We start from the raw sequence: 23,424 nt of genomic DNA, 5'->3' as shown, positions 1-23,424 counted from the left end.
TTTTACCGGTGAGGGGAATTGTTTCATACGCTGTTCACACCAACGAAAAGTTGTTGAAAACTTTTTGTGTTGCCGGCATGCAGTTTCGAGACGATTGTGCGATTCGGGAGGTAAGATATTTTTTTTCGTTTTTTCTTTTAGTCATAAAGGTTATCGGTGCTTTGTAATTGTGGCAGTTACGGTTTCCGTTGATCGAAGCTTCATTTTACATTATTATTATTATTATTTTTTGCCTTCTCTTGGTTTTACACTTATTATTTACAAAATGTTTCGACCATCTCCGTCACGGGCTTCTGCTATGTTGACTCTCTTCTGTATAAAACCCACGGTGCCCTCCCCATTCAACTCAAATATTCCTTTCCCCCATTATTTCCCTCATTATTTCCCCCTACTGTTTCCTTTCCCTCTATTTACAGGTCGCAGTTCGTGGTGTGATCCGGATGTCCATCACCACAGCCGGCCCCTTGAAGGAGGCGAAGCAAAGGCACAATATAACAATTTTTCCTCACTTCCGTGACCGTCTGGCGTGTGATCCCTTGAACTTTTTTTGTGTGTACGCAAACTTTGAGTTCAAGTGGGACTACACAATAGAAGAAGCGATGCTCGGGGTGTTCGAGCTTGTGGATACCATGGTGGAGACAGCCAGAATTGCCTTTAATGCTGCAGTTGATTACTGGGAGAAGTTGCCCGCACAGACGCAACGCGTCCACGCGGTGAGGGAACTTTTGATGCTTCCCTCAGCGCCGCTGAGTAGTACACTTCTTACTACTTTCTTGCGGAAGGAAACCAGTTGGCGGGTTGCCTCGCGGACCTCCAATCCTTCAGAGACGCCATCCTTGTCACAGAGTGTTATTGGGCGATCAAAACATCATCGCACTCCCATCACGAATGTTGGATCGCGGGGGAGAAGGGCGTCACTCCCATATGTGTCGCAGCGGTCGCCAGCCCGCGATCGGCATGAAGAGGATGAAGAGATTATGGCCAACTTATTGAAGCAGTGGCACCCTCCTCACAATGCACCGCGCTGCCGTCTCATTTTGGATATTGTGGCGTCCCGCAAGTCTCTTGGCGGTGAGCCGCACAAAAGCAGACCTTACCGTTTGGGTCAGATGGTTTTTACTCATGTACAGAAAAAGTACCCCTCAGAGGTCACGTCAACCTTCGTGGGTATAAGCGATAGTGCCATGACACTCGTTGGTAGAGATATACTCTTTCCGTATCGAGCCACCGCGAGCAGCGGCGGCGCTGGTAATAGTTCCGCCAGGGGTCCCAACACGCAATCCTTTGGGGGCCTCGGAAGTCCACGGGGCGGGCATGGTTTGGTTCGTGGCTTGACTAGGACTAATTCTAGTGGTTTGGGGGATGCTTCCGGTGCGGGGGCTAACTCAAATGACCCGGTCAGTGGCGGACCAGTAGGTTACAGCGGCCAGCTTATTGCTAACTTAGAAAAAATGTTAACAGGCAGCATTCCTTGCCCGCGTATGGTGACGGCGCAGCCAACAAATGTTGAGCGGGTTGACAACGTTCGATTACTGGTGTGCTTCCCACCACTGGGGGACGAAGAGGTTTTGTAGGCCGTGCAGGACCCATACGTATACAGGCAGCGATAACGGTGGTTGTGTAGAGAGTCTCCGAGCTGTCCTCTCCTGCAGTCCGACTTCAGTTTGGGTTTATGCTGCGGTGACAGGAGTTTACCCCCGCTTCTTGATGTGATCATTCAGTGTACAGCACAAAATGGAAAGGTGTGGACACGCTGTCGTGCTAGTTGGCTCACCTTTAATTCCTTTGTGTTATTATCCACCATTCTTTCTTTGTGCACTGGCTGTGTTTGCTTCGTTGCATCTAACGTGTCTTGCCGCCCTCTGGCGTTGAGTGAATGTGTGTATGGAAGCTATTTTAACTGTGTTTTTGTGTTTGTTTGTTTGTTTTTGTTTGTCCCACGTTGCTGTTGCTGTTGCTGTTGTTGTCGTTGTTGTTTCGTTACCTTAACAGTTATTGGTAGAAGGGGCCGGGGAAGAAGGAGCTGTTGGTGACAGCATGCGGGTGTTTAGCTCCCCACGGGTTACTGGTATGGTGCTCACTCGTGCCGCGGCACCACTCGTAACGGTTTCTTTGCGTCCGCTATCGCTATCGCAGTTGGCAAAGGCGTTCGCTGAGCTAAGTGAAACCGATGGGGCGCCGAAACCGCCACCTCCAGCAGATGGAGCGGCATATGACGCCGCGTATCCCGACGTCCGTCGTCACGAACAGGACGCAGCTGGAAGAAAACACGCCACAGAGCCGGATCCTCAGGTGCGCAAAAACTCAACCGGAGGAGGCGGGTTGCAGACGAATGGCAACGTTGTTACCTTTTCAACCATGTACCGTCACTCCCTTTGGGAACTCTCTGGGCCACAGCTTGCCACCCGGATGGAGGCAGAATGTAAAGGAATGCATCATGGACACATGGTACAGTGCCTTGTGGAGGTATGGCGACGCTTGCGTGATGCTCCTCCTTCATCCTTTGTAATTTCCGTTCCAGAAGCCCGCGGGGGGACGGGTGTGGGTGGTCATATTCCCGCACCCACAGGCTCATTGCCGCTCTTTCGAAGTGACTACTTATTGGAGTGTGTACTGCGGACTTTGGCGAAGATCAATTTGGACAGTATTCAGCACACCTCCGTCGTCGCTGCTTGTATGGACGATACGGTGGGAGAAGTGTGGGTCTCAGAGCTTAGTCATCTACTGCTTCAGTGGTTAACGGTCCGCGTGGCTTGCTTTAGCCCATCTAGCAGTGCGACGTTTCTTCACCTTATCGTTCAGCAAAAGTTATTCCACGCTGATGCCGTGCTGGAAACCTTATGTGATAATATTAGGGTTCACCTAAACAATAACGCATTTCAGGGTCCCTCTCATTTATCTTTGCGTGCTTCCGCCCCTGGCTCGAACGCAGGAGAGTTGTTCGGCGTGAGTAGCTATGCTGTGTTACTGGACGCCATATCGCGTTGCCAGATCCGGTTTATGAGGTTGCTGAAGGCGGAAGTGCCGCTGATGAATCGGTACACAACTTCCCCTGGTGTTTCCTCTATCAATACTGTAACAGTGGCAGTGGAGAACCTCAAGCACCCCATTCTAAACGTGTCCCTTTATGAAACGGTAGTAGGGGGGCTTGTTCGCGGCATAAGGGATGGCTCTCTCCACATCACGCGGCAGGGCTCTCCAGCGACATTTTTCTTCCTCACGTTGGCTCTGGCCAAGATCAAATGGTTTCGAGATGATTGTGCGGAGGTGCTCCTTCCACAGCTACATGAGGCCATCAAGGCATTTCCCGGCCAATTCCTCGGTGTTGTACTATTTTTAGGACGTCGTGAGGTGAAGGTGTGCGCGGTAGAAACAACTGAGTTACTCTTGCAGACGCTGCTCAATGCAATGCGGAAACGCGGCTGCCGCTACGACACTCAGTCAACATCATTAAAAAAACGGCACCACAAACTGGATAGCGCCTCTCTGGTAGCCTCAGGGGTAGTGACAGCGGAGCTAGACTGCCCCGGCACTGATGCTGGCGCAATGGATACCGCAGAAAGCGGTGGGTATGATGATGATGATGATGATGAGTTGCAGTTGTTCTCCACTCGGACCTGCTCTTCGGAGCCACTGGGAGTTGCTGAGGGGCTACCCGCTGCGGAACGTTCTGCCACATCTGCGAAGCAGGTCGGCCACTTTACCACTAGTTTCATTGACATCGGAACACTCCCGGTGTTTCTTGAGAGCCTCAATCACATCGTATCTATAACAATGGAATATTGTCGTTGCCAAGGGCAAGCTGCGCGGTGCAGCGCATTGGATGCTCAAGCCACAGCTCTGTATGAGGCATTGTTAAATGATGCGCATGCTGGCGTGAAGTCACTTAGGTTTCTGATGGAGCGCCCGGGACTTGTGGAGAAATTACTTTCTGCCCTGCTTCAAATACCGCGAGAAAATGAGCACCCATTTGTTGTTGAGGTTGCCTACGTCTTTACGAGGCTGGTGGGCGCTCGGCGTGTTAAGGCACATGACACTGCCACTAGTGATGGTGTAAAAACAGTTAATGTTGTGCCCCTCTGGCAACGGCGCGCAGTTGCCCTTGTTGACCTCTTGGTAGGGCGTGAGCTCTTAGCAGCGAACACATTTACGATGCCCCAAGAGGTTATTCAACTCGCCCCTCGGGTTGCTGCTGCTGTGGAGACCGAACGGTTACAGTTGGAGGTGCGATGGAATGATAACCGGCATGAAAGCGACGGTGCAGCGAAGGATACAAACAACCGTTCACAAGGGAAACGAAGGAGGGTTGTGAAGCCGTCGATGGTTTTTTCCAGATTTGCCTCGGTTGTAAAGTGCATGAAACAGCAACAGGCAGCTGCACTGTGAGAAGTGAAGGAGGCTTTCACCAATATCTGAAGGGTTGGGTGGGACTTTGGGTGACTCGTTACCTTATCGATGCCACTTGGAGGGAAGAGGTGCGTTTTGTGGTATTCGTGGGCATCGACACAAAGCGCTTAATATTGTTATCTCACTGTTTCGTTCGCGCAGTACACCCAATGTAGTCGTTAATCGTTCTTTTCTTTGTATTTCCTTTCGATCAGTTGACATTCATAATGTTTCCACTCAATAGTCCCAAAGAGTTCGCGTGGCCATTGTCGAGCTGAAGCTCCTGTCCTCAATCAGATAGACATTCATATATGCACTATGTGCTCCGCCGCGTACGCACACAGACAAGTGCCCGAAGAGAGACGGAAATGGCCTAACATTGTAGCGGATGAACATTTCGCCGAGGAAATGACAAATGTGTGTACCCGCAGACTCAAAGCGCAGGTTATGTGACATCGAGCACATTTGGCCTTAAAAATAGCATCTCACCATCATGAGGTGCCCTGTACCGTAGTTGTCGTGTGCACCGGAAGGTGCTGCGGGAATCTTTTGCATTGTAGATGTAAGATGATGTGGCTACCGTCAACAATATCAGCTAGAGAAAGTGAAGCGAGAAGGCTGGCACACCGCGGTGGAGTGCATGGGAAATTGAAGGTCGGCTGAGGTGTGCGTTATTGTTTTCTTCTCGTGGTGTCTTCCGTTGCGCAGCGGAGTGCGGCCGCGCTGTAAGGGGAAGAGCAGCTTCATAAGCATTAGAGACAAGCGCCATGTGGTGCAAGAGAGTTCGTATGATTATGCAATGGGGAGCGAGAGGGAGTACAAAGTGGTGTTCTTTTATATTTTTGGAAATGTCGTGGTCCATTTTCCCCCTTTCAACAGGGCAGACGTGTTTGCTCAGTTTCCCGTACGGGTATCTCACGAACCAAGAAAAAGAAAAAGAACGGGGATATCAGGATGAAAAGACCCTTCTCCTACAATATTGTGCCTTTATTTTTGTTTATTTCGATTTACGTTGTCGTTTCTCACAGAGGGACAGGAAAACCACGAGACCTGCTCGTAGTGATTCTCAAAAGAATTATTGTTGTAGTGCTACCCGTCATCTTTGTCATTCTGTTTTTTTTCCACTTTGTCATCCTATTATCATAGTGTGTTTTGCTTCCGCTGCCAGCACTTTGCCGCGTAGCCCACTTTGACTGCTTGTGTTGGGTATATGATGTTGTTATCGTTTGCATTTCTCTTTCAAGTGGTTGTCACCTGTTTCCCCTCTCGTATGGAAACGGCAGCCGTCGCTGGGAGGAGGGGGGTGGCTGCTTCTCATGAAAGCGGAAGGGCAATTATTTTTTATGTCTTACTTTTGTTTTAGCTCTCTGCTAACTTTACTTACCGAGTGCCGTACGCCAACTTGTGTGTCTTTTGTTTTTTGTCTCTTCCGTTTGATAAGGGCTTCTACTCCGTTTCTCTCTCCAATAGCTCTAGAAGAGGGTTGGATCGTGAGGTGGACGCACAGGAGGAAGAAGCAGATGCTCCAACTGTCCACTTCGTACCTTCAACGCCTACAACGGCTTTATGCCCATTTTAAGCAGAACCTTCACACGCTATTAGGGGGTTGCTGCACTGCTGTTGAGCTTCTTGACGAGGATGACCTGACTAACTGGTTCGTTCAGTTGCGCTACGAGGATGAGAACAAGAAAGAGTTTATCATCTCCCTGCGAGTGCTTTTTTTAGAAGAGCTGCAGCGCATGCCACTTGTTTTTGTTGTCTCGCCCCGTCTCTTTGCGACGTTTATCCATTATGGAGCCATTTGCTCTTTTGAACTCATGTCTCAGCAGTGGACGGTGGATGTGGAGGGTCTCAGTTTGCTGTTTCACTCCCTTTACACAACACTCAACCCGTTCGGGTGTGACAGCAGAGTAACAGTTGATGAGTCGCGGCGGTGGTTGGTTGGGAATGGAGCTCATGGAGGAAACGACGATGCCGCATGGATGCCACAGCAGTCAGCCGCTTCCGCCTACTCTCTTGAGGAGCATGACTTAGGAATCCAACACATTCGAAACTCCCACCCGCATCTCTTCAGAAGTAAGGTTACTGGACAAAAGCGAATTCCCGGGGCAAACCAACTTGCAACAAGGGAGGGGCTATCAGCAGCAGCCACGGCAGTAACGAACGATGAGGGGCAGCGCAGTTCTGCAATCACAAGTGATGACGGGATTGAAGGGGATTCGGGCACGACACGGAGGGAGAAGGTGGTGTGTTCATGTGGAGAATTGCAGCAGATGCGTTTCTCGTCTGAGGTGATGGACATTTTCTTGGACGCTCCACGAAGGCGGGCGTTGTTTCAGTCACCGGAGCACCCTACCAAGGACACGGTTGTGGATGATGATATGTTCGTTTGCAACCTCCCGTCCACCAGTGGCGCACTTCGCGAAAACTTATCTTTTAACATTTTGCTTGCGCCGCTGTGCGCGAGGGAAGGGATGCTTAATCCACCGCTAGATAACAATGCGAATCCCACAGTCAATAGCCCCGCTTTTGGGAGTTCAGCTGGGGCGGGAGAATGCAAGACGGATGCCGCCGAAACAATGGAAAATGAAGTTTTGTCTCGCTTAGCCGAGGAGGGGAGGGACGAGGTGACCCCAGTGATCTGCACATGCGCTGCAAGTGAAGGAGAAGCTGGAGAAGAAAGCAACTCCGTTGGCGAAGGGGGGAGTGGGGGGACTGGGATCAACTGTGCCTTCTGCGACAAGAACAAAACCTGTGAATGTGCCCCCATCCGACTGGTCCTTTGTGGTGAGGGTGGGAGCGGAGTAGAGTCTTTCCTCACCTCCATCAGATGGTCAAGCACCACCGAGCAGTGTGTAATTCCACCAGATTGTACGTTACGGTTGCAAAAACTCGAGGTGTATGCCTCCGTTATCACCGTATTAGGAACGCTGGAAGTAGATAGTTGTATTGTCACCGGAAGCATTGTGGTGGAAGGGCAGGGTCAAGTGATTTTCTCTCGTTCAAAGTTGTTCGTCGATGTGCCGGATGGCTACCGCGAGGGAATTCTAGTATTGGATGAATCGAAGTTGGATCTGCGCGATGGGACCGTGATGAAGCGCTATGCTCCCCCTTCCGCTGATTGCCAGGACACTGGTTTTACGGGAGTGGCCTCCCTGAACGTTTTGCATTCTTTTATTCATGTTTCAAATAGCGCACGGTTGTGTGCCCGTGGCGGATGCAGTATTGCACCGTCCGAGTGTGAGCGGGTTATTCTTGCTGAGCAGGATGCTTCTGTGGATATCTCTGATTGTGACATCATGGCTGGCTACATCAATGCCGTGAGCGTTGCTGGATGCCGGGCTTTTTTCGCTGGCACTCGGTTTTATGGCGGGGATCAAGTCGTTTTTGAGGCATCCGACGGTAACCGTCCCACGGGCCTCAGTGTAGAGCTGGGTGGATTGGTTACCGCCCGTCACTGCCTCGCTGAGTACGTTTATTTTGGTTTTTCAGTGATATCACACTCGGTGGCACACTTCTACAGTTGCCACGCTGAGCACGTCGTTAACGGATACACAGTTGAAGCCTCACGTGCAACATTTGACAGCAGCTCTGCCTTCACAAATCATGTGGGCATATTTGCTTTGAACGGTGCCAAGTGCACAATCAACAACGACGCAGGACCCCCAGAGCTATTTGAGAAACGCTGCCGCACGCTACTGGCGCTACGTGGTCGTGAAAACGGCTGGTACCGACTGCCTCTAATGAATACCTGTGGATCTGGGGGGGATAACGAGAGCAATGCAGTTTTTACTGTGGAGGGAGGTGAGCTGCGGTACGACATGGGTCGCGGCTGGCGCGGCGTACACAAGTCTGCCCTGCCGTTGGCTGTGGATGAAGTTGAGCAAGAAAATGATTATGTCTCCTCTATTAGAAGAGCTTTTTCGAAAAAGCGGAGGGGAAGTGGCACCACCAAAAGTAAAGCGAATAAAGCAAACAATAGCAATGACTGTGAAGGTGTAGCAACGGAAGCGAACACGGAGACCTTACTGCCGCTGTCGTTCGTAGGAGGTGCATTTGGGCTAGAGGTACGCGAGGCAACTGTCGTGGCCAGGGGTTTGATACTGAAGGACACCGGGATAACATCCATATTTGCCTACGATAAAAGTTCTATCGAGTTAACCGACGTGATCGTCATGTCGACACTTCCGGCATCGCGTAAAACGTGCGCGGTTAGAATTGTGAACAGTAGTGCAACATTGAGTCGCTGCTTAGTTACTGATCACTCTCTTGGGTTTACTGCCTCCCAAGGATCTGTTGTTCTTTGCAGGGAATGCGTGGGGGTGTGCCGATCCAACAGTTTTGTGTTTGATGGTGCGGAGTGCAGGTTATATTCCTGTGGGGCATACGCAGAGCAGGTTGGGGTGCTCGCCTTTAATCAGTCTAAGCTTAGCATAGACAACTCGGACGCACCACACTGTATATTGGGTGGCATCCCCTGCATTTTTCAGTGCCGCATTCGCGGATTGGATAGCCGGTCGAGTCACGTTCGATGCGTTGGCGTTACCGTCCGTGGAAGTCTTGAGAGCGGTTTTACTTCTCACAACGGTGGCTATTTATGCCTCAAAAAGTGTATGGTGGACATGAGCGATGACCCGTTCCATGGCTGTACAGCTTCCGTAGCGCCGCCCGATTTACCAGGCGAGCCCCAATCGACTGAATCGCCGGTGTACGCGCCCGTCATCACTTGCAGTTCCGTAAGTGTCGACGGAGGGTGCGGCGTTTGCAGGGATTTGGATGAGACCGCCACGACTTCCCCCACGTGCTTATGCGGTGGAACGTGGAGTTTAGGTGTAAAGGCGTGGGCAGGTAGCCATTGTGAGTTAACTGCGTGCGAAGTTCGTCACGTAACTTTTGGTTACGCCGCGCTTGACGCGGATACGGAGATGGAGGCCTGGCAATGTGTAGCGTCCGACGTTGCCAACGGTTACCTGGTGGATAGTGCGAAATGTTGTCTTAATCACTGTACTACTGAGTGTAACCATGTTGGTGTGCTTGTGCTCAATCAGGGAACGTGCATTGTTCATCACGGAAGTTACAGGGCGCGGGTGTGCGGTATTGAGAACAGAAACGGCATTGTGCAGGTTGAGGGCAATGTGAAGATTAGCGGATTCTCGCGCTCAGGTGTCCACGTAAACTGCGGTGCAAGATTTGACGCGACGGTGGATAGCCTCTTAGAGGTCAGCGTATCCGGAGACTTTGGAGCATGTCGGCTGTCAGGCCCTTTGGGACCCGCAACCACTTGCTCTAGTCTTTGCGGTCAACCCCCATCTTGTTTTGTGATGGACAAAGGGACGGCTGTTATTCATAATGCAGTGTTTGGCGGCGGCGCGGCGATTGCGGTGAGGTGTGGTGCCGAAGCTGTCGCGTACCTGTATCGGTGTAAGGCAGAGTTTTGCAACGTCGCCTTCAACGCTCTAGTTGGGTCGAACGTGTATCTATCTGATTGCTTAGCACAAAATGTGTGGAATTACTCGCTGTTAGTTTCCCATGGCGGAGCTATCCGCGTGACAGCATCACAGGTGTTTTCTCGTTTTTCCAGTGTGAAGAATGTCTTCAGCGTCCTGCAGGGGAATGTGAGAATTTTTGGGAAATGTGTACTCGACAACACCGTTCTTCACCTGGACGGTGATGCTGCTGCCGCTGCGGATATGGCGCCGCAGTCTCTGGAGTTAGATGGTGTATTAGAGCAAGTGGGGTGTCCCATTCGTGTTTATGAAGGCGGCCAGCTGTCCATGAACTCGTGTTATGTAATAGTGCAGGAAACGCAAGCTGCACAGCTGAATGTCCTGGAAGAAGACAAATGTGATTGTGGGCACAAATGCCCGGCAGTGCGGGCTGCCATCTTTGCTAAGGGATCGAATGCGTATGTTCGACTGCGCAATGTCTTGCTGCAATGTGTTCCAACACCATGTCTTGCAAACAAAGCCGGTTTGTCTCGCGGCACTTCATCTGGCCATGTCCCCCGTGCCACTGATTCATTTAAGCCTGGAGAAATAGGCCAACTTCACAGCAAGGTGATTTGGCACACATTAGTACTGCATAGCGGGGCCAGGGGTGAGGTGTGCGGGGCTGCTGATGTAGTTCCCCCAATGCACAATAAGAATATGACATTTTTCTTTCACCGAAGCACATCAGAGGGAGCCACTCACTCCGGGAGGTTACCATCACGAGAAGAGTCCAGAAGACCTGCGGCTGCTGTGGCGGGTGTGCCGCGTGATGACGTACGCTACCGCACATCCGCAGCTGATATTGATATTGGTCCAAGACAAAATGGTGGGTGCCCATTAAATGAAGAAAGTGACCAGCAAGCACCAAAACCCACGAAGCGGAGTGATTCAGACACCCCAATATTGCCTGTACGCTTGCATGTTACGGATGGGTCTTCATTGGTGTTGGAGAATGTACGTGTGCGACGGCTTTCGGTGGCAATGGATTCAAGGGTTGCTGCCACTCGCTGTGTTTTTGCCGGCTCGGAGGCTGTATTTGTTGTTAGTGACAGCTCTCTGGAGGCAACTCGAAGTGTATTTATAAGTGCTGTTGGGGGCCCTGCCTTACAAGCAGAGTGTGCCAAGGTATCACTCACGGGATGTAGCGGCTACTGCATCTACAAGGAGATCATTGTAGCAAGACATGCCACAGTAACACTGAAGAATTCTGTGTTGCATGCAATAGCCTCTTCCACGGCTGCACATGGCGGAATCCAATCACCCACAACTTCTATCCCGTGGAGCGACTTGCCATGGTGTGCTGATAACCAACCATGGGATTATGGAAATGAGGGAAAGCACTCGAGGTCCGGGCCAATACAAGGACTAGATATAAGTTCGTTTACCTTAGCAGCTGTCCAATGTGGCCATTCCACACAATTTGGTAGCTGCGGCAGTTGCTATGAGGCACCGGGGGGATGCGAGGTGAGTGGATGTGTGAGGCTGCAAGGCGGCACTAATCATGAAGGGGAGTTGCGCAACTTCAGTAGCGGCTTTGCTTCGCCACGTTTGATGGAAGTAAAGAGTCCAGTGGAACCAAGTCTCATGAACCATAATGCGGGTCAAACTATCCGCCCCTCGCTGCACGCGTCGGAGCAACCTGCTCTCCATCAACGAACAAGCGTGAGGCTGGAAGATTCCCATTTACGCCTCTGCCTTCGCACACGCATTGAAGGTGCGGTTGTGGCCGACGCTGCGAGTCATACGCGTGTCTCGCGACCTCCACAACCATGGCGTGTAGTATGCCTCCTGAGAGATGTGTCGGTGAATATCTCCGTTATTATATCGAATAAACTTGTGAGTGCAGTTAAATTCCTTCAGTGGCCACTAAAACGTGAGTGAAGCTGAGGATGGGAGAACGATGGCCGCGATATGAGTTAGCCGTGGCACCCTCTGCTGAGTTTCGTCCCCTTTGCTTTGGAAAGTGTTAGTCGTAGTCAAATGTTAAAATTGTAATGATCACTAGTGCTCATGTGGGAGTGCCAGCGTACGCAAGTGGTAGATGTCTTTGTTTTACCGAGGATGTTTTGATCCTCCTTCATGCGTGAAAGTTGGTTTTGCTTTTAGGCCTCACAACCTTGACGGTGTGTGAACCCTCCTAAGAAAGTGGGTGAGGTTGCTTTTGTTTCTTTTCTTCGTTTGTTTGCCTTTCTTTGTGGGATGTGTATGGTGATTATCATCTCGGCATATGATACATATTTCTCTCAATGGGATGTGTGTGCGTGGAGTGTCCTTCCCCATTCGCTTCTCCCCGTTCAAGTGTTTTATTTTATCTTTCTGTTTTCATATATATATATATATATATATGTATATTTCTCGTTGTTCTTGTGCTTTCGTTTCTCCTTTTCTTTTACCACTAAAGGTGTAACGAGCAGACTGGGGGAAAGGTGTGCACGGACAAAGGCTGACAAGACAAGACAAGGCAAGAAAAAAAAAGAAAAATGCGCCTTTGTGGTGATGAAAGGGAGGATGATTGCAGTGCATATACAGGGGACGGACCTGTCAGTGGGTACTGCTTCGACAAAGGTTTGTGCGACGAACATATGCCTAGCCAAGAAGATGAAGAGTTAAGTGAAATTGGTGCCCCCTCGTCAGGTGTCAATCCGGCTGCGACATCCCTTCCGCAAAGGAAGAAAAATCTCGTTGTGCTATTTACACTGTTTTCTTTGGCTGCTGCACTGCTCTACGCACTTTCGGTCGTGCGACTTGGGTTACAGATCAGGGACTACGCCAACAACAACCGATTTCGTGTGTTTCCGGACTCGGTTGCGTGGCACCCACTGAGTTATCGAAGATTGTTCTTGCAGAATCCGAAGTGGGGTGACGAGAGGAGTAACAGGGGAAGCAGCCCGCCGTACTCCTTTTTTGAAGTCAGTTGTCCTGATTGTTACAGCACATACGCACCGACGCAGGAAAAGCCGCCGGAGGTAATTATATTCTTTGCTCATGGAAACGCAGGCTCTTACATGCAGGCCCACCGGCTTGGCATTCTTTTTTTGCAGGAGCAAAAAATCAAGGGAAGGTTGTACACCTTTGATTTCTCCGAGCAGGCAAATGCCCATCGCGGTGCTCTTCTGCATCATCAGGCAGATTTTGTAGCGGATACAATAATAACTTTGTATGAAGACCGAAAAAACGAGACGCATAACCCTCCCTTCATATGGCTCATTGGTCACTCCATGGGTGGCGTTGTGGTACGAATGGCGCTGTCGACTCTATCAGACTCACAGGTTTTCCCGTTGATTGCCGGAGTTATTACACTGAACAGTCCAAACCGTCAGATGCCTGTTTTTCTTGACCTGCCCATGTGGAGGTTGTACAAAACACTTTGGGATCCTGTTCAGAAAAATGTGTTGGCTAATGACCGCAACGGCTATCGCAATCCCCGCATTCTTTCACTTACGTCGGGGCCGTTAGACTTGATGGTGCAGTCTAAACACACGCGCCTCAGTGACAGCATTGGGTGCAACAATGGGTCGTGTATTGATGTCACCACAGAGCACCCAAAAGTGTGTGGAAAGACGTTTTCTCATGACGATATAATGAGGGACTACTGTGTTGTTGAATTCTGGACCTCTGCCGTTATTAGAAATTCTCTGGTCAGGGGGGATGGTATTTCACCCGAGTCAAGGAACCTTAAGTTGCGGAACTGGTCTTTACCAGAGGGCATCAATGATCCAGCACCTCCGCCGCACTCCTTTTCAGATGCCTTTTCGTGGTGGGCGGAGGCGAGTTACACTCATGTCGGCCTTACCGTGTTGGTGGCGTTTTCATACGGTTCTTTCGTCCTCTCCGCGATCCACCCGCTGCTGCTGCGGCTGCTGCTGAACCTCCGTGTGCTGTCCCATTGCTGCGCAGATTGGTCATGGAAATCATTGTTCACGTCATCGCACACGGCTGTTGTTATGGTTACCCCGATAATGGGAATTGTGGGCCACTTGTTACTCGTGCAGATACCATGTTGTCTGCTACCAGCAATGGAAGGATGTAAGTCGCCCTGGATCGCTGACACGCTTGTGTGCAAACCCACATTTGATCCTCTCATGTTGGTTTGGTGTGCTTTTGCCGCTTCCGGCCCCGCGTTGAAAGGCATATGGATGGGTATTATTGCTTATCGCTTGCTTCAGCTGCTTTTGAGGGGAAGTAAGTTTGGATGGACGAAATTCTGGTTGGTTACTCATCGTGCGTGCATCTATCTAAGACTACCGCGGTGGGTTCGCAGGTCGCCCACACGTAGCGATGATAATTGCGATGAGCCGTGGAACCGGATAATACCGGTCACTGTGTTTGGTGTAGTTGTTTTTCTGTGTGGTGTGTTGTTACCGCTGCGTATATGTGACCGCGCCCTAGTGTGGTTGTGTCTCACTATAGTTCTACTGCCTCTCTCTGCGTCATATCAAACCGCTACCTTTGACAGCAGTGACGGCAGAAGGGAGGAGGCGTATATGTTAGTGTCGGCCTACGCCCTTTTGCACTTAATTCACCTTCATCCCTTCTTCGCGTGGAGGAACGCGCTGCGATCAGCCACGTTTGACGATGCCACCGTAGTGGACTTCACCAGTCGCGCCGTGGAGGTGCTATTACTCGTGCTTATTCTCTCATACGTGATGTGGCCTTTATATCATGAGCAACGGTTTTGTGAGCAGCTTCATAGGGACAAACTGTCTTCTTTGGCCAAGGCTTTGGCCAGCCCATGGATTCAGCGGCTGTCACCGCATTTGTGCATTCTCCTTGTGCTGATTCCCCTTGTTTGGATGATCAGTGTTCCAGTGGCGTCTTTTCGTATTGTTTGGGTGCTGCTGTACGCCTTTCCATGTTTTTTGCTTGGTCCGGCGCTCGTGTCCGGTGGTAGTGGTGGCACCCTTCTAGCTCCTGGTACCTCAAACTAAGAAAATAAAAGCGTGTATATTAACTTTGCTTTTGGAATCACGGCTCTCGTGTTCCTTTCCTTTCCTTTTTGTTTTTTTTCGTTTTCTTCCTCCTCTCTCCCTGTCTTTTTTTTTGTTGCTGCTTGGTGGACTGGCGGCACACTGGGAGACAAACGACGCTGCAGTGGTGTCGTACGAGACTTTCGTAGTCGACCTCCAACCTGCGATGAAAATCCACACTTGTCTCGGCAGGAAGGCGTGAGGGCCATAACTTTTTATAATATTGCGGCTACCCAATCCATGGTTGACGTTTGTCGTCTTCTGTTTTTGTCGGTGTTGTTTCATTTTTCTTTTCTTGCCGCTCCTTTGCATTTCGCACGCAGTTGTGTATGCTGCGACGGTCTCTCCTTCCCTGTGTTCGTGTGTTTGCTTATCCACGGCATACTTGAAATTCCTTTGCATAAAAAATGCGGAATGTTTAAGTTGCGCGCCGGTAATACCATGAGATGGACGTAGTGCTTAATCCTTTTTCCTTCTTTCTGCTCACATTATCTGTCAGAAATTTAGCTAACAAAGGTGAAATACACGCACAGAACAAAAATAAAATAAAAAAAATAAACTAACTAAGTGATCCTAAGAAGCAGAACAAAAAGCAGGCATATAAAAGAGAAATCTCAGGTTATAGTTTTTATATAGCGAACAAGAGAAAAGGGTAAAATTCAGGGAAGGAGAAAAAGGGAACTGAAAGAAGGTGAAAGGTGAGTAAGGCAGTGCATGGCTACTCAGCAACGGGATCTTAACCTGCTGTTCGGTAACTGTCTCAAGGATGATGATTTTTTAAAAATTCCTATGGATACCGTAGGGGCCCTACAGGCCATTTTCGAAGCCAAAAACATTCCGATTCAGGAAGAGGCTGATGCCTCATATGAGGGGAAAATCGCTCAAGTTGCACGTCGCCGCAGCGCATTAAGTCGCGTATGTGACGCCGTGTTATCCGCGTTCCGAAACGGAGGGAAGCCACCAGCCGGTGGAATTGTCGGCACCCTGAAGCACGAGGAAGAGGAACGCAATGCGTGGAAGTTCCTTGTTGCTGCCGTCCAGAAGGATGGGAAGATGCGAGCTGTGATTGAAGAAGAGCTGCTGCGTACGGCGGTGGAGCACCATTACGCCACTGCACGGCCCGAACTCTGTGACATGTTCGCACATCTTGCCGCAACGGAGATGTTTTTTATAGACGGTGATTCCTTGTTCATGTCTGCCCTCTCACCACCATATGTAGACTGGGACCTCATACAGCCATTACATGTCATGTACAATGCACAAAAGCTGCTCTTCGATATGGAGTGCCGCGGGGCCCGATTCCACATTGTTTTCTTCGATAGTATGTTGTGGATGTGGGAACGAGCCCCTGCGAAAATGCTGATGAGGGAAAACTTACGACTGGCACTGACAGCCGCGAGCGAGTGCCCAGGCGGCTCCCGCTTCACCGTGCGTACCTTTCCAAGTTTCCATAGTGAGGCCTTTGAGACCTACCTGAAAGAGTGGGAGCCGGAGTTTATCTTCATGTCTGACGGTGAGCAACTGGGTTCCTTGAACCCGCTGCAAGAGTTTTTTGTCAATCCGGAGGTTGAAACAACTAATGCATCCTCAGGTGTCAACTCCAGCGGTGCCGTCGCTGTGCCTGCACGTCGGCCGTACAGGAGCATCGTTGAGGACGAGGAAATAGGAAATGATGCGGCTATGTATATTCGATGTCTGCTGCTTTGGGCAGCCTCCCGCCGCCTCAAAGTCGCGTACTCGTCTCGTGTCATCTACAGGGAGAACTCTATGATCGTCTTCACCATGGGCGTGGACGGCTCAACCCTTGAGCGCTCGCTGGGAATCGAGCCGGAGGTGCGCGCGTTGGCTCAATCACTCGAACGTGAAGTGACGTTGCCCACATTGTCCCAAAAATCATTGAACGTGCTGAACGAGGACCTGACATTCCGTGAGAAGATTGTCTGTTCGGCAGTACGCACCTATCTAACCATGAAGGAACGAAGCGAACAAGAGCAGCAGCTTTGTCAGGCCCTTGTTATAACGGCTTACATTGTGGGAATACTGAGCTGCGAGGCCAGGGCCCAGGCGGCATTACCCAGCGCCGTGCTCCAAAACTTTATTGCGGATATCTCACCATTTCTCCTTAGCGCACTTCGACACGCTGGCTGCGACAACGGAGGCGGTCAGGTATTCGACATTATCGACGGACATCTCCTCTACGCCGTTGCGCGATTGCTACGCGAAGAAGCGCCAAGCCATTTGTTGGATGAAGACGGTGTAGGGGACATCTCCATGACTTGGCAGTATCTTATGGACGACGACACACTTGACATTACCTCGACACCGTTTAGGAGCCTCCCTGAGCTAGCTCAGCCTCAACCTGTGCAGCTTCAGGAATATCCGTACCTTAAACACGAGTTAGTAGAGCACCTGGCCAAAACCTTCAAGGTGGAGGGACACAAGGCAAAGCGGCCGATACCCGATGGCTACGGCGCCGCCAATGAGCTTATTGGGTGGGATATAACCACTCCTTTCGACAAGTTCAACGACGTTACTGATGCTGATGGGGAGCGTGAGGCAAAGATTCACATGACTGAGAAGGAAGCAAGACATGCGCAGGAGTTTCAGACGAAGTTCGTCCGTAACGCCTTCCAGCAGGCGCAGTCCATGGGAATAAGTGGTTTCGCCGCCCAACCACTAACTTTGGTTTGCTCGGATAATGAGCAAGAAAGCACTGACGCCGCTGGATCAGGAGGTGCAGGAGGGTGTGGTAAGGGTGCGGCCGCGAAGAAGAAAAAGGGGAATAATGAGCACGAGGGACAGCGTAATAAGAAGGGGCGTAGCAAGGATGATGAAATTCGTGAGCAGAAGAATTTGAAAGACGCCGCAAGTAGCATTCAGAGTTGGTTGAAGCAAATGGACGATCACCTCCGCAGCATCGACCCAACGCACGGACGTACGACCAACAAAGATCGTGATGACGCTGTGAAGAAACTTTTGGCTGCAGTCAAGCGACTCGCGGAGGCAAAGTTCACCAAAGGTTTCGAGCCCGATCGCACGATTGGAAAGAGTGAAGGTAGCGATATTTCGTTAAAGATTTCCATGTGGCGCCTGCTTGTGGCTTCCAGTGGGCTCCGTGAGGCGGAGTTTGCGCTCACGCTTGAAGATCCCTCGGCAAAGAACCGCGCTGTCAAGAAAAAGGGCTTGAAGACGGAGACTGCTGTGCCATACGGTTTTACAGTCATTGATAACCTCGTCGCCACCATAAGTGATAAGAGCACAGAATGGGGAGAACTGGAGGGGCTGCGGAAGTTCAAGTCGGATATAACAAGCGCGGAAGCTGCGTCGTACCTGCGGTGGGTGTATCTGTCCTACGTGGAACTGCACATCCAGATGAAAATCAAATGCTTCGTAGTTAAACTTCGTCTCGAAAACTGGCGTAGTGAGCGGGAGCGTGCCCGTTTGGCCAAGGAAACACCGGATCTATCGGTAGCCATTCCGCTGTTTCTTTATTGCCACCATCACGTCTTGTCGGTGGTCCAAAACGAGGGTCTGCAAATATCGCAAGAGGACCTTGACACGGTACGCTCCGCTCTGAGGCACCTGGACTTTGGGGAAGATTACTACAGCAAGCTGGACCGTGCCATCACTCAGTGGCAAAATAAGGCACCGAGTTTGTTAGGGCCAACGATGCTCCCGCGGATGCGGCAACTGACCGACACACCAGAAATGATGCAACTCATTCACATGGGACACCTGCTTGAGCGGCCGGTCATTCGAAGACCCGATTACCGCGTTGCCTTCAACCCAGACAGTTGGCAGCGAGAGCTCCTTGACATCGTGGACAATCGCGGGAGTGCTGTAGTGTGTGCCCCAACTTCAGCTGGGAAAACGTTTGTTTCGTATTACTGCATGTATAACACTCTTCGCCGCTCCAACAGGCGGATTGTTGTGTACCTTGCTCCCGCCCGTGCGTTGATTAATCAAGCGGTGGCCGATGTCTGCGCTCGCTATGGGTCCAAAGAGTACAAAAATAGTGGTAAATATATTTATGGTGTTCTTGGTGGGGCCGACTACCATCAGTTCCACGATTCCTGCCAAGTACTTCTGACTGTGCCCGAGACATTTGAAACCATGTTGCTTTCACCCAAGTACGCTGAATGGGTTGACCTTATCGATTACGTAATTCTCGATGAGATTCACTCCATGGAGAGCAATGGCAATGGTGACGTGTGGGAACGCATTCTTGCCCTTCTGCCCTGCCCTTTCGTTGCGCTTTCAGCCACGCTGGGAGAAACTCAGCAACTGTGTGGGTGGCTTAATCGCGTGCAATCTCGGCTGAAGGAGCAGGCAGTTGACACACCCGCTAAGGCACGTGACTATAGGGTACACGTGCTTCCATCGGAGGGCCAAACCATTCAGCGATGGAATGACATAAAGAAGTACATTTATCTTCCCCCTCCCGATACGCGTACGTCTTTGAAGAAACTCACTACCACATATGAGAACCGCTACATCCACGACTTACATCCCTTGTCCATCCTCACAACGGACCAACTCCAGCGGGGATTCCCTCCTGACATTACCCTTGTCCCCAGTGAGGTGGTATCATTATTTGGGGAAATGCGAACCGCCTTCGATAACATCATTTGGCCGAAGTTGTCTTCGATACCGCGGGTTCAGATGCTGCAGTCGAAGCTCAAGCTCCTTGAGCCAGGGAGATACTTTGAAGCGGACTTGTATATTACCCAGCAGCGTGCACGTCTGTATGAACGGGAAGTAAAGGACGCCTTCGCTCAGTGGGTTCTGCTAAGCAACAGTAGCGTGAAGAAGCCGGATATTTCCTCCGATGAACAGGTGAAAGAGTTCAACTCCACGATGAAACATGCAACGGAGACCATCCTTGCAGCCTTTGCGCAAAAGTTGAACGAGAAGGAGGCGGCGCTCGGTAGCTATGCTGTTGCAGCTATGGAGAGGAAGCGCGCACAACAACAAAGCAGGACCAACACTGAGGGTAGAAGTGAGCAAGAGTCAGATGAGGCGGTGCCGGAGGCGGCTTTTCCGGGATCAAGGCAATTTATTCGAGAGCAAAGTTTGAATGTGTTGCGCGAGATTTCCGCTAGGGACATGGGCCCAGCTATTGTGTTCAGCTTCGAGTCCGAAGACTGTGAAGACTTGGTGAAGTACGTTGTGGAGCAGCTGGAAGAGGCAGAGGAGCGCTACCGGCAAACTGAGGAATTCGCCCTCTACAAAGCCAAGGTGGAGCGCGCGGCCGCGGAGCGGGAGGCGAGGCACAAACAACGCGAGTCCACGCTGAAGCAAAAGCGCCTCAGGACTAATGAGGATGGTGAGGTGGAGAGGGCCGAGCGTGATGTGGACGAAGGTGAAGAAGATGAGGGGGAGGTCTGCGAAGTCCCAGATATTCTTCCCGAGTTCACTTTCATTGGGGCGGGGTGCAGCGTGGAACCCGATGTCGTAAAGGAACTAATAAAGGACTGCGAAGGTGAGGGGGAGGACCTCCTTCTTCGCGCTTTAAAGCGGGGTATTGGGATGCATCATGCCGGTGTGAAGGGTAAACTTCGTGGTCACGTGGAAAGGCTGTTCCGAGGCCGCCACTGCGGTGTTATTTTCTCCACGGAAACATTGGCGCTGGGCATTCACAGCCCGTGTCGTTCTGTTGTACTCGCCGGTGATCACATCCTGTTAAATCCGACGCAGTTCCGTCAAATGATGGGTCGTGCGGGTCGTCGTGGTCTCGATCACCTCGGCCACTTGATTTTCCTAGGGATTACCATGCAACGCATTAAGCGGCTTATGACGAGCGGCATGACGGTGATTAAGGGGAATGTGCAGATGGACCCCATATCACAGTTGCGACTACTTCAGTTATATGATTATAACACGCACAGGTCGTTGAAGCACGAGGACGCATGGAAGCAGCACGTTAAGAAGTTGGCCGAGAGGCTGTTTGTTAATCCGCTCTTTTTCCAACGCCGGGAGGCATTTGCACAAAGTAACATGGAGGGATTCACCATAGAGTACCTGCAAATGCTCCTTGTATTCCTGCAGAAGCAAGGACTCCACTTTCGGGACCGCCCCTCTTCATTGGGTTCCTTGTTGCAAGATGTCATGTACGTTTTCAGGGAGGCCCATGTGGGTAATGAGGGATTCGCCTTTATTCGCATGCTGACCTCTGGAGTTTTCCATGAGGCTCACTATCCACCTGCTCTCGATAAGGAGCTACACAGCGGTGTTACGGATGAACCTATTGCAGAACTGCTTGCCTATCTCTTCTCATTCCACCAAACATGTGGTGTACCGCTGGAAATTCATCGTTCCGCTTTACTTGACCCGGCTGTAAGCGTGGTGTGGGAGGGCAAAACAAATGCCACACAACATCGTGTCGTACTGTCGCCCGTTGATGTTTGCTCCCCCTCCGTACGTCCTTTTGATAACACAGAGTTCTTTGCTCTGCTTTCTGCCTTCTACAACCAATTGGCGTCAAGGTTGGACGAGAAGAAGGAGAAAGAAGAGAAGGGAAAGGAGCAGGAAGAGGAGGAAGAGGAGGAATCGAGTGAAGGTCCCCGCTTGCCATACGTGGAAACGGGTGGCGACCAACTTATATTTGGCAACGGCGCCGGTGATTTCCCACTAATGGATGCGCTCAAGGAATCTGCCGTTCAGTTTAAGGCTCGTCACCCGTTTGTGGCCATCAGTGGTTGCGGTGACGTCTTCACTTCTGTTGATGAAGTTGTCTTTTCTCTCCGCGACGATCTCTTCTGCGACCGTCGTCTGCTTCCCGTTCTCGATGTATCAGACGGATGGCGTCATGATGGAGCGCAGGTTCTCATCAACGCCTGTCTCGCTGATTTCCTCCGCGTTAAAGCGCAGATTGACACCACTCGGAAGAACTACCGCTTCACGATGCTGGAGGAACTCAATGGGCTCTCACAGTCTCTTTCCTACTCGGTGCTCAACAGAGCCGAAAAACTCATTTCCAATTTGGCTGGACTGGTGCGGAAGGCTCACTTACCGGCCGCCAGCATTCTAACAGCCATTATGCCTGATGAATCTTTTACAGCACAGGAGGAAGGTTACAGTGCGGGAGCTCCGAGGTTGCTGAAAGTAGCCGAGCGGTTAAATTCACTCCAGCTGCAAATACAGAAGCGATTTGCCGAGGAAAAGTACGCCGCCAAAAAGGCGAAATGGGTGAGCGAGCTCGCTGCAAAGCGAAATGAGCAGAAGTGAGGGTTTGTCGGTCTTGTTTTTGTTTTTGTTTTAATTTTATCTATTTTTATTGACTAGTCATGGAAGTTGGGGAGCGACGAGAGTAGACGAGGGAAATACGCAAGGGGAAACTGAGGGAGAAAGACAAGGGGGAATAAATGGAGGGAATGTGATTAGCGTCTTCCTCACTCCCACTGAACTGTGTTGGCCGTCGCATGCTGAAGATGATATTTGTATACGTGTGCGTGTGTGTATGTGTATGTGTGTCTCTGTGGGATGACACCTCTGCTGTCGTGCAAGCATAAATGAAGGGAGATGATAAAGGAATGATGATGATGTGAGAGAAGGTGAACGAGATAATGAGCGTACAAAGGTGTGGAGCAGGCGGGAGTTTATTCGTGCACATTGAATGGGAGTGGTGAGAAATTCCTCGCCCCAACGATGGGTCTCCAAAGCACTTTGCTTTCAACCTTGTACCAATATCATTTTTGTGTCGTGCATAAATACTTGTTATTTCCTCTTCCTCCACCAGTATTCAAAAAGTTCACTTTTTTACTTCTGTTTTTGTTTAACCGTTCATGATATTGTTCATGGGACGCCGCAGCGCCTAGGGACGGTGAGGCATCCCCGTGGGCGCTACCAGTGCGATATTTATAGGGGGAAGGAGGAGGAAAGGAAGGAAGTGCAACGGTTCCCTTATTGGCCGCTCGAATGGCTGAAAGAATGCTCGAGTATGTTGAAGTTAGTTATCTGTAATCACCTTCATTCCAGGGACTGGTAGTGCGCTTCAGCAGATTATGCACTTATTTCCTCCCATTTTGCTACTGTACCCTTAGCAATGGAACATTCAGTTGGATTTGTTTCGTGTGTGTGTGACCTAACAAAGTTGGGTGTGGAAAAGCGCGCCGCCATGTTATTGTTCAGTGGAAGAACCCTTCATCCTACCGGCGGGCTCACAAGTGATCGGCACCACCGCTACCACAAATGAAACCACTGATGACTATAACGTTTCACTCTTGTCGTACGAAATGTCTTGACGAAACTTATACTTCGTTTGGTTCTGAGTTATTTATTCCTTCCTTCGCACCCTATCATTCGTCACCCCTTATTTACTCTTTCTGTTGGAACAATGATGTGAATCTATCTGTGCAAATGACACCTCTAGTCTGAAACACAACATGACGCGAGCACAAATACAAGTTATCCCTGGCTGAGTAATCCAACTACATTCTCTGTCCCTCACCATTTTTCAGCAGGTCAGAGGTTGGTGAGTAGTTATTTCTGCCCTCTTTACTTTGGTTTCGCGTGACATTTTCCCCTAATAAATGGCGGGAAACACACCACGGTCAGTTTTTGTCAGAACAAGTTGCCGCGGG

The 23,424-nt window shown here is 50.6% G+C and overlaps 4 protein-coding genes and 1 pseudogene across 5 annotated transcripts; all 5 read left to right on the top strand.

Annotated features, from left to right (window-relative positions):
• Positions 1–440: 440 nt before the first annotated feature.
• TEOVI_000844000 (uncharacterized protein) lies at positions 441–1,574 on the top strand (the record flags this gene model as incomplete). Its single annotated transcript, XM_067220242.1, has 1 exon — positions 441–1,574. One exon carries the CDS (start codon positions 441–443, stop codon positions 1,572–1,574), a length of 1,134 nt encoding a protein of 377 aa, XP_067076343.1.
• Positions 1,575–2,037: 463 nt separating this feature from the next.
• Positions 2,038–4,386, top strand: TEOVI_000843900 (uncharacterized protein; the record flags this gene model as incomplete). The annotated part of the gene is made up of 1 exon (XM_067220241.1): positions 2,038–4,386. The coding sequence occupies one exon, from the start codon at positions 2,038–2,040 to the stop codon at positions 4,384–4,386; it is 2,349 nt and encodes a 782-aa protein (XP_067076342.1).
• A 1,316-nt stretch (positions 4,387–5,702) lies between these two features.
• TEOVI_000843800:pseudogene lies at positions 5,703–11,756 on the top strand (annotated as a pseudogene). Its single transcript has one exon. A coding segment is annotated over exon 1 (6,054 nt).
• Positions 11,757–12,355: 599 nt separating this feature from the next.
• TEOVI_000843700 (GPI inositol deacylase 2) lies at positions 12,356–14,803 on the top strand (the record flags this gene model as incomplete). Its single annotated transcript, XM_067220240.1, has 1 exon — positions 12,356–14,803. One exon carries the CDS (start codon positions 12,356–12,358, stop codon positions 14,801–14,803), a length of 2,448 nt encoding a protein of 815 aa, XP_067076341.1.
• Positions 14,804–15,556: 753 nt separating this feature from the next.
• On the top strand, positions 15,557–22,069 carry TEOVI_000843600 (ATP-dependent DEAD/H RNA helicase, putative; the record flags this gene model as incomplete). Its single annotated transcript, XM_067220239.1, has 1 exon — positions 15,557–22,069. The coding sequence occupies one exon, from the start codon at positions 15,557–15,559 to the stop codon at positions 22,067–22,069; it is 6,513 nt and encodes a 2,170-aa protein (XP_067076340.1).
• Positions 22,070–23,424: the final 1,355 nt, after the last annotated feature.

This window comes from Trypanosoma equiperdum (genome assembly GCF_001457755.1).
Source record: "Trypanosoma equiperdum strain OVI genome assembly, contig: ctg_1092, whole genome shotgun sequence".
Classification (NCBI taxonomy): Eukaryota; Euglenozoa; class Kinetoplastea; order Trypanosomatida; family Trypanosomatidae; genus Trypanosoma; species Trypanosoma equiperdum.
The sequence above is the reverse complement of the archived record's forward strand: the minus strand, read 5'-3'. Positions and strand labels throughout refer to the sequence as shown.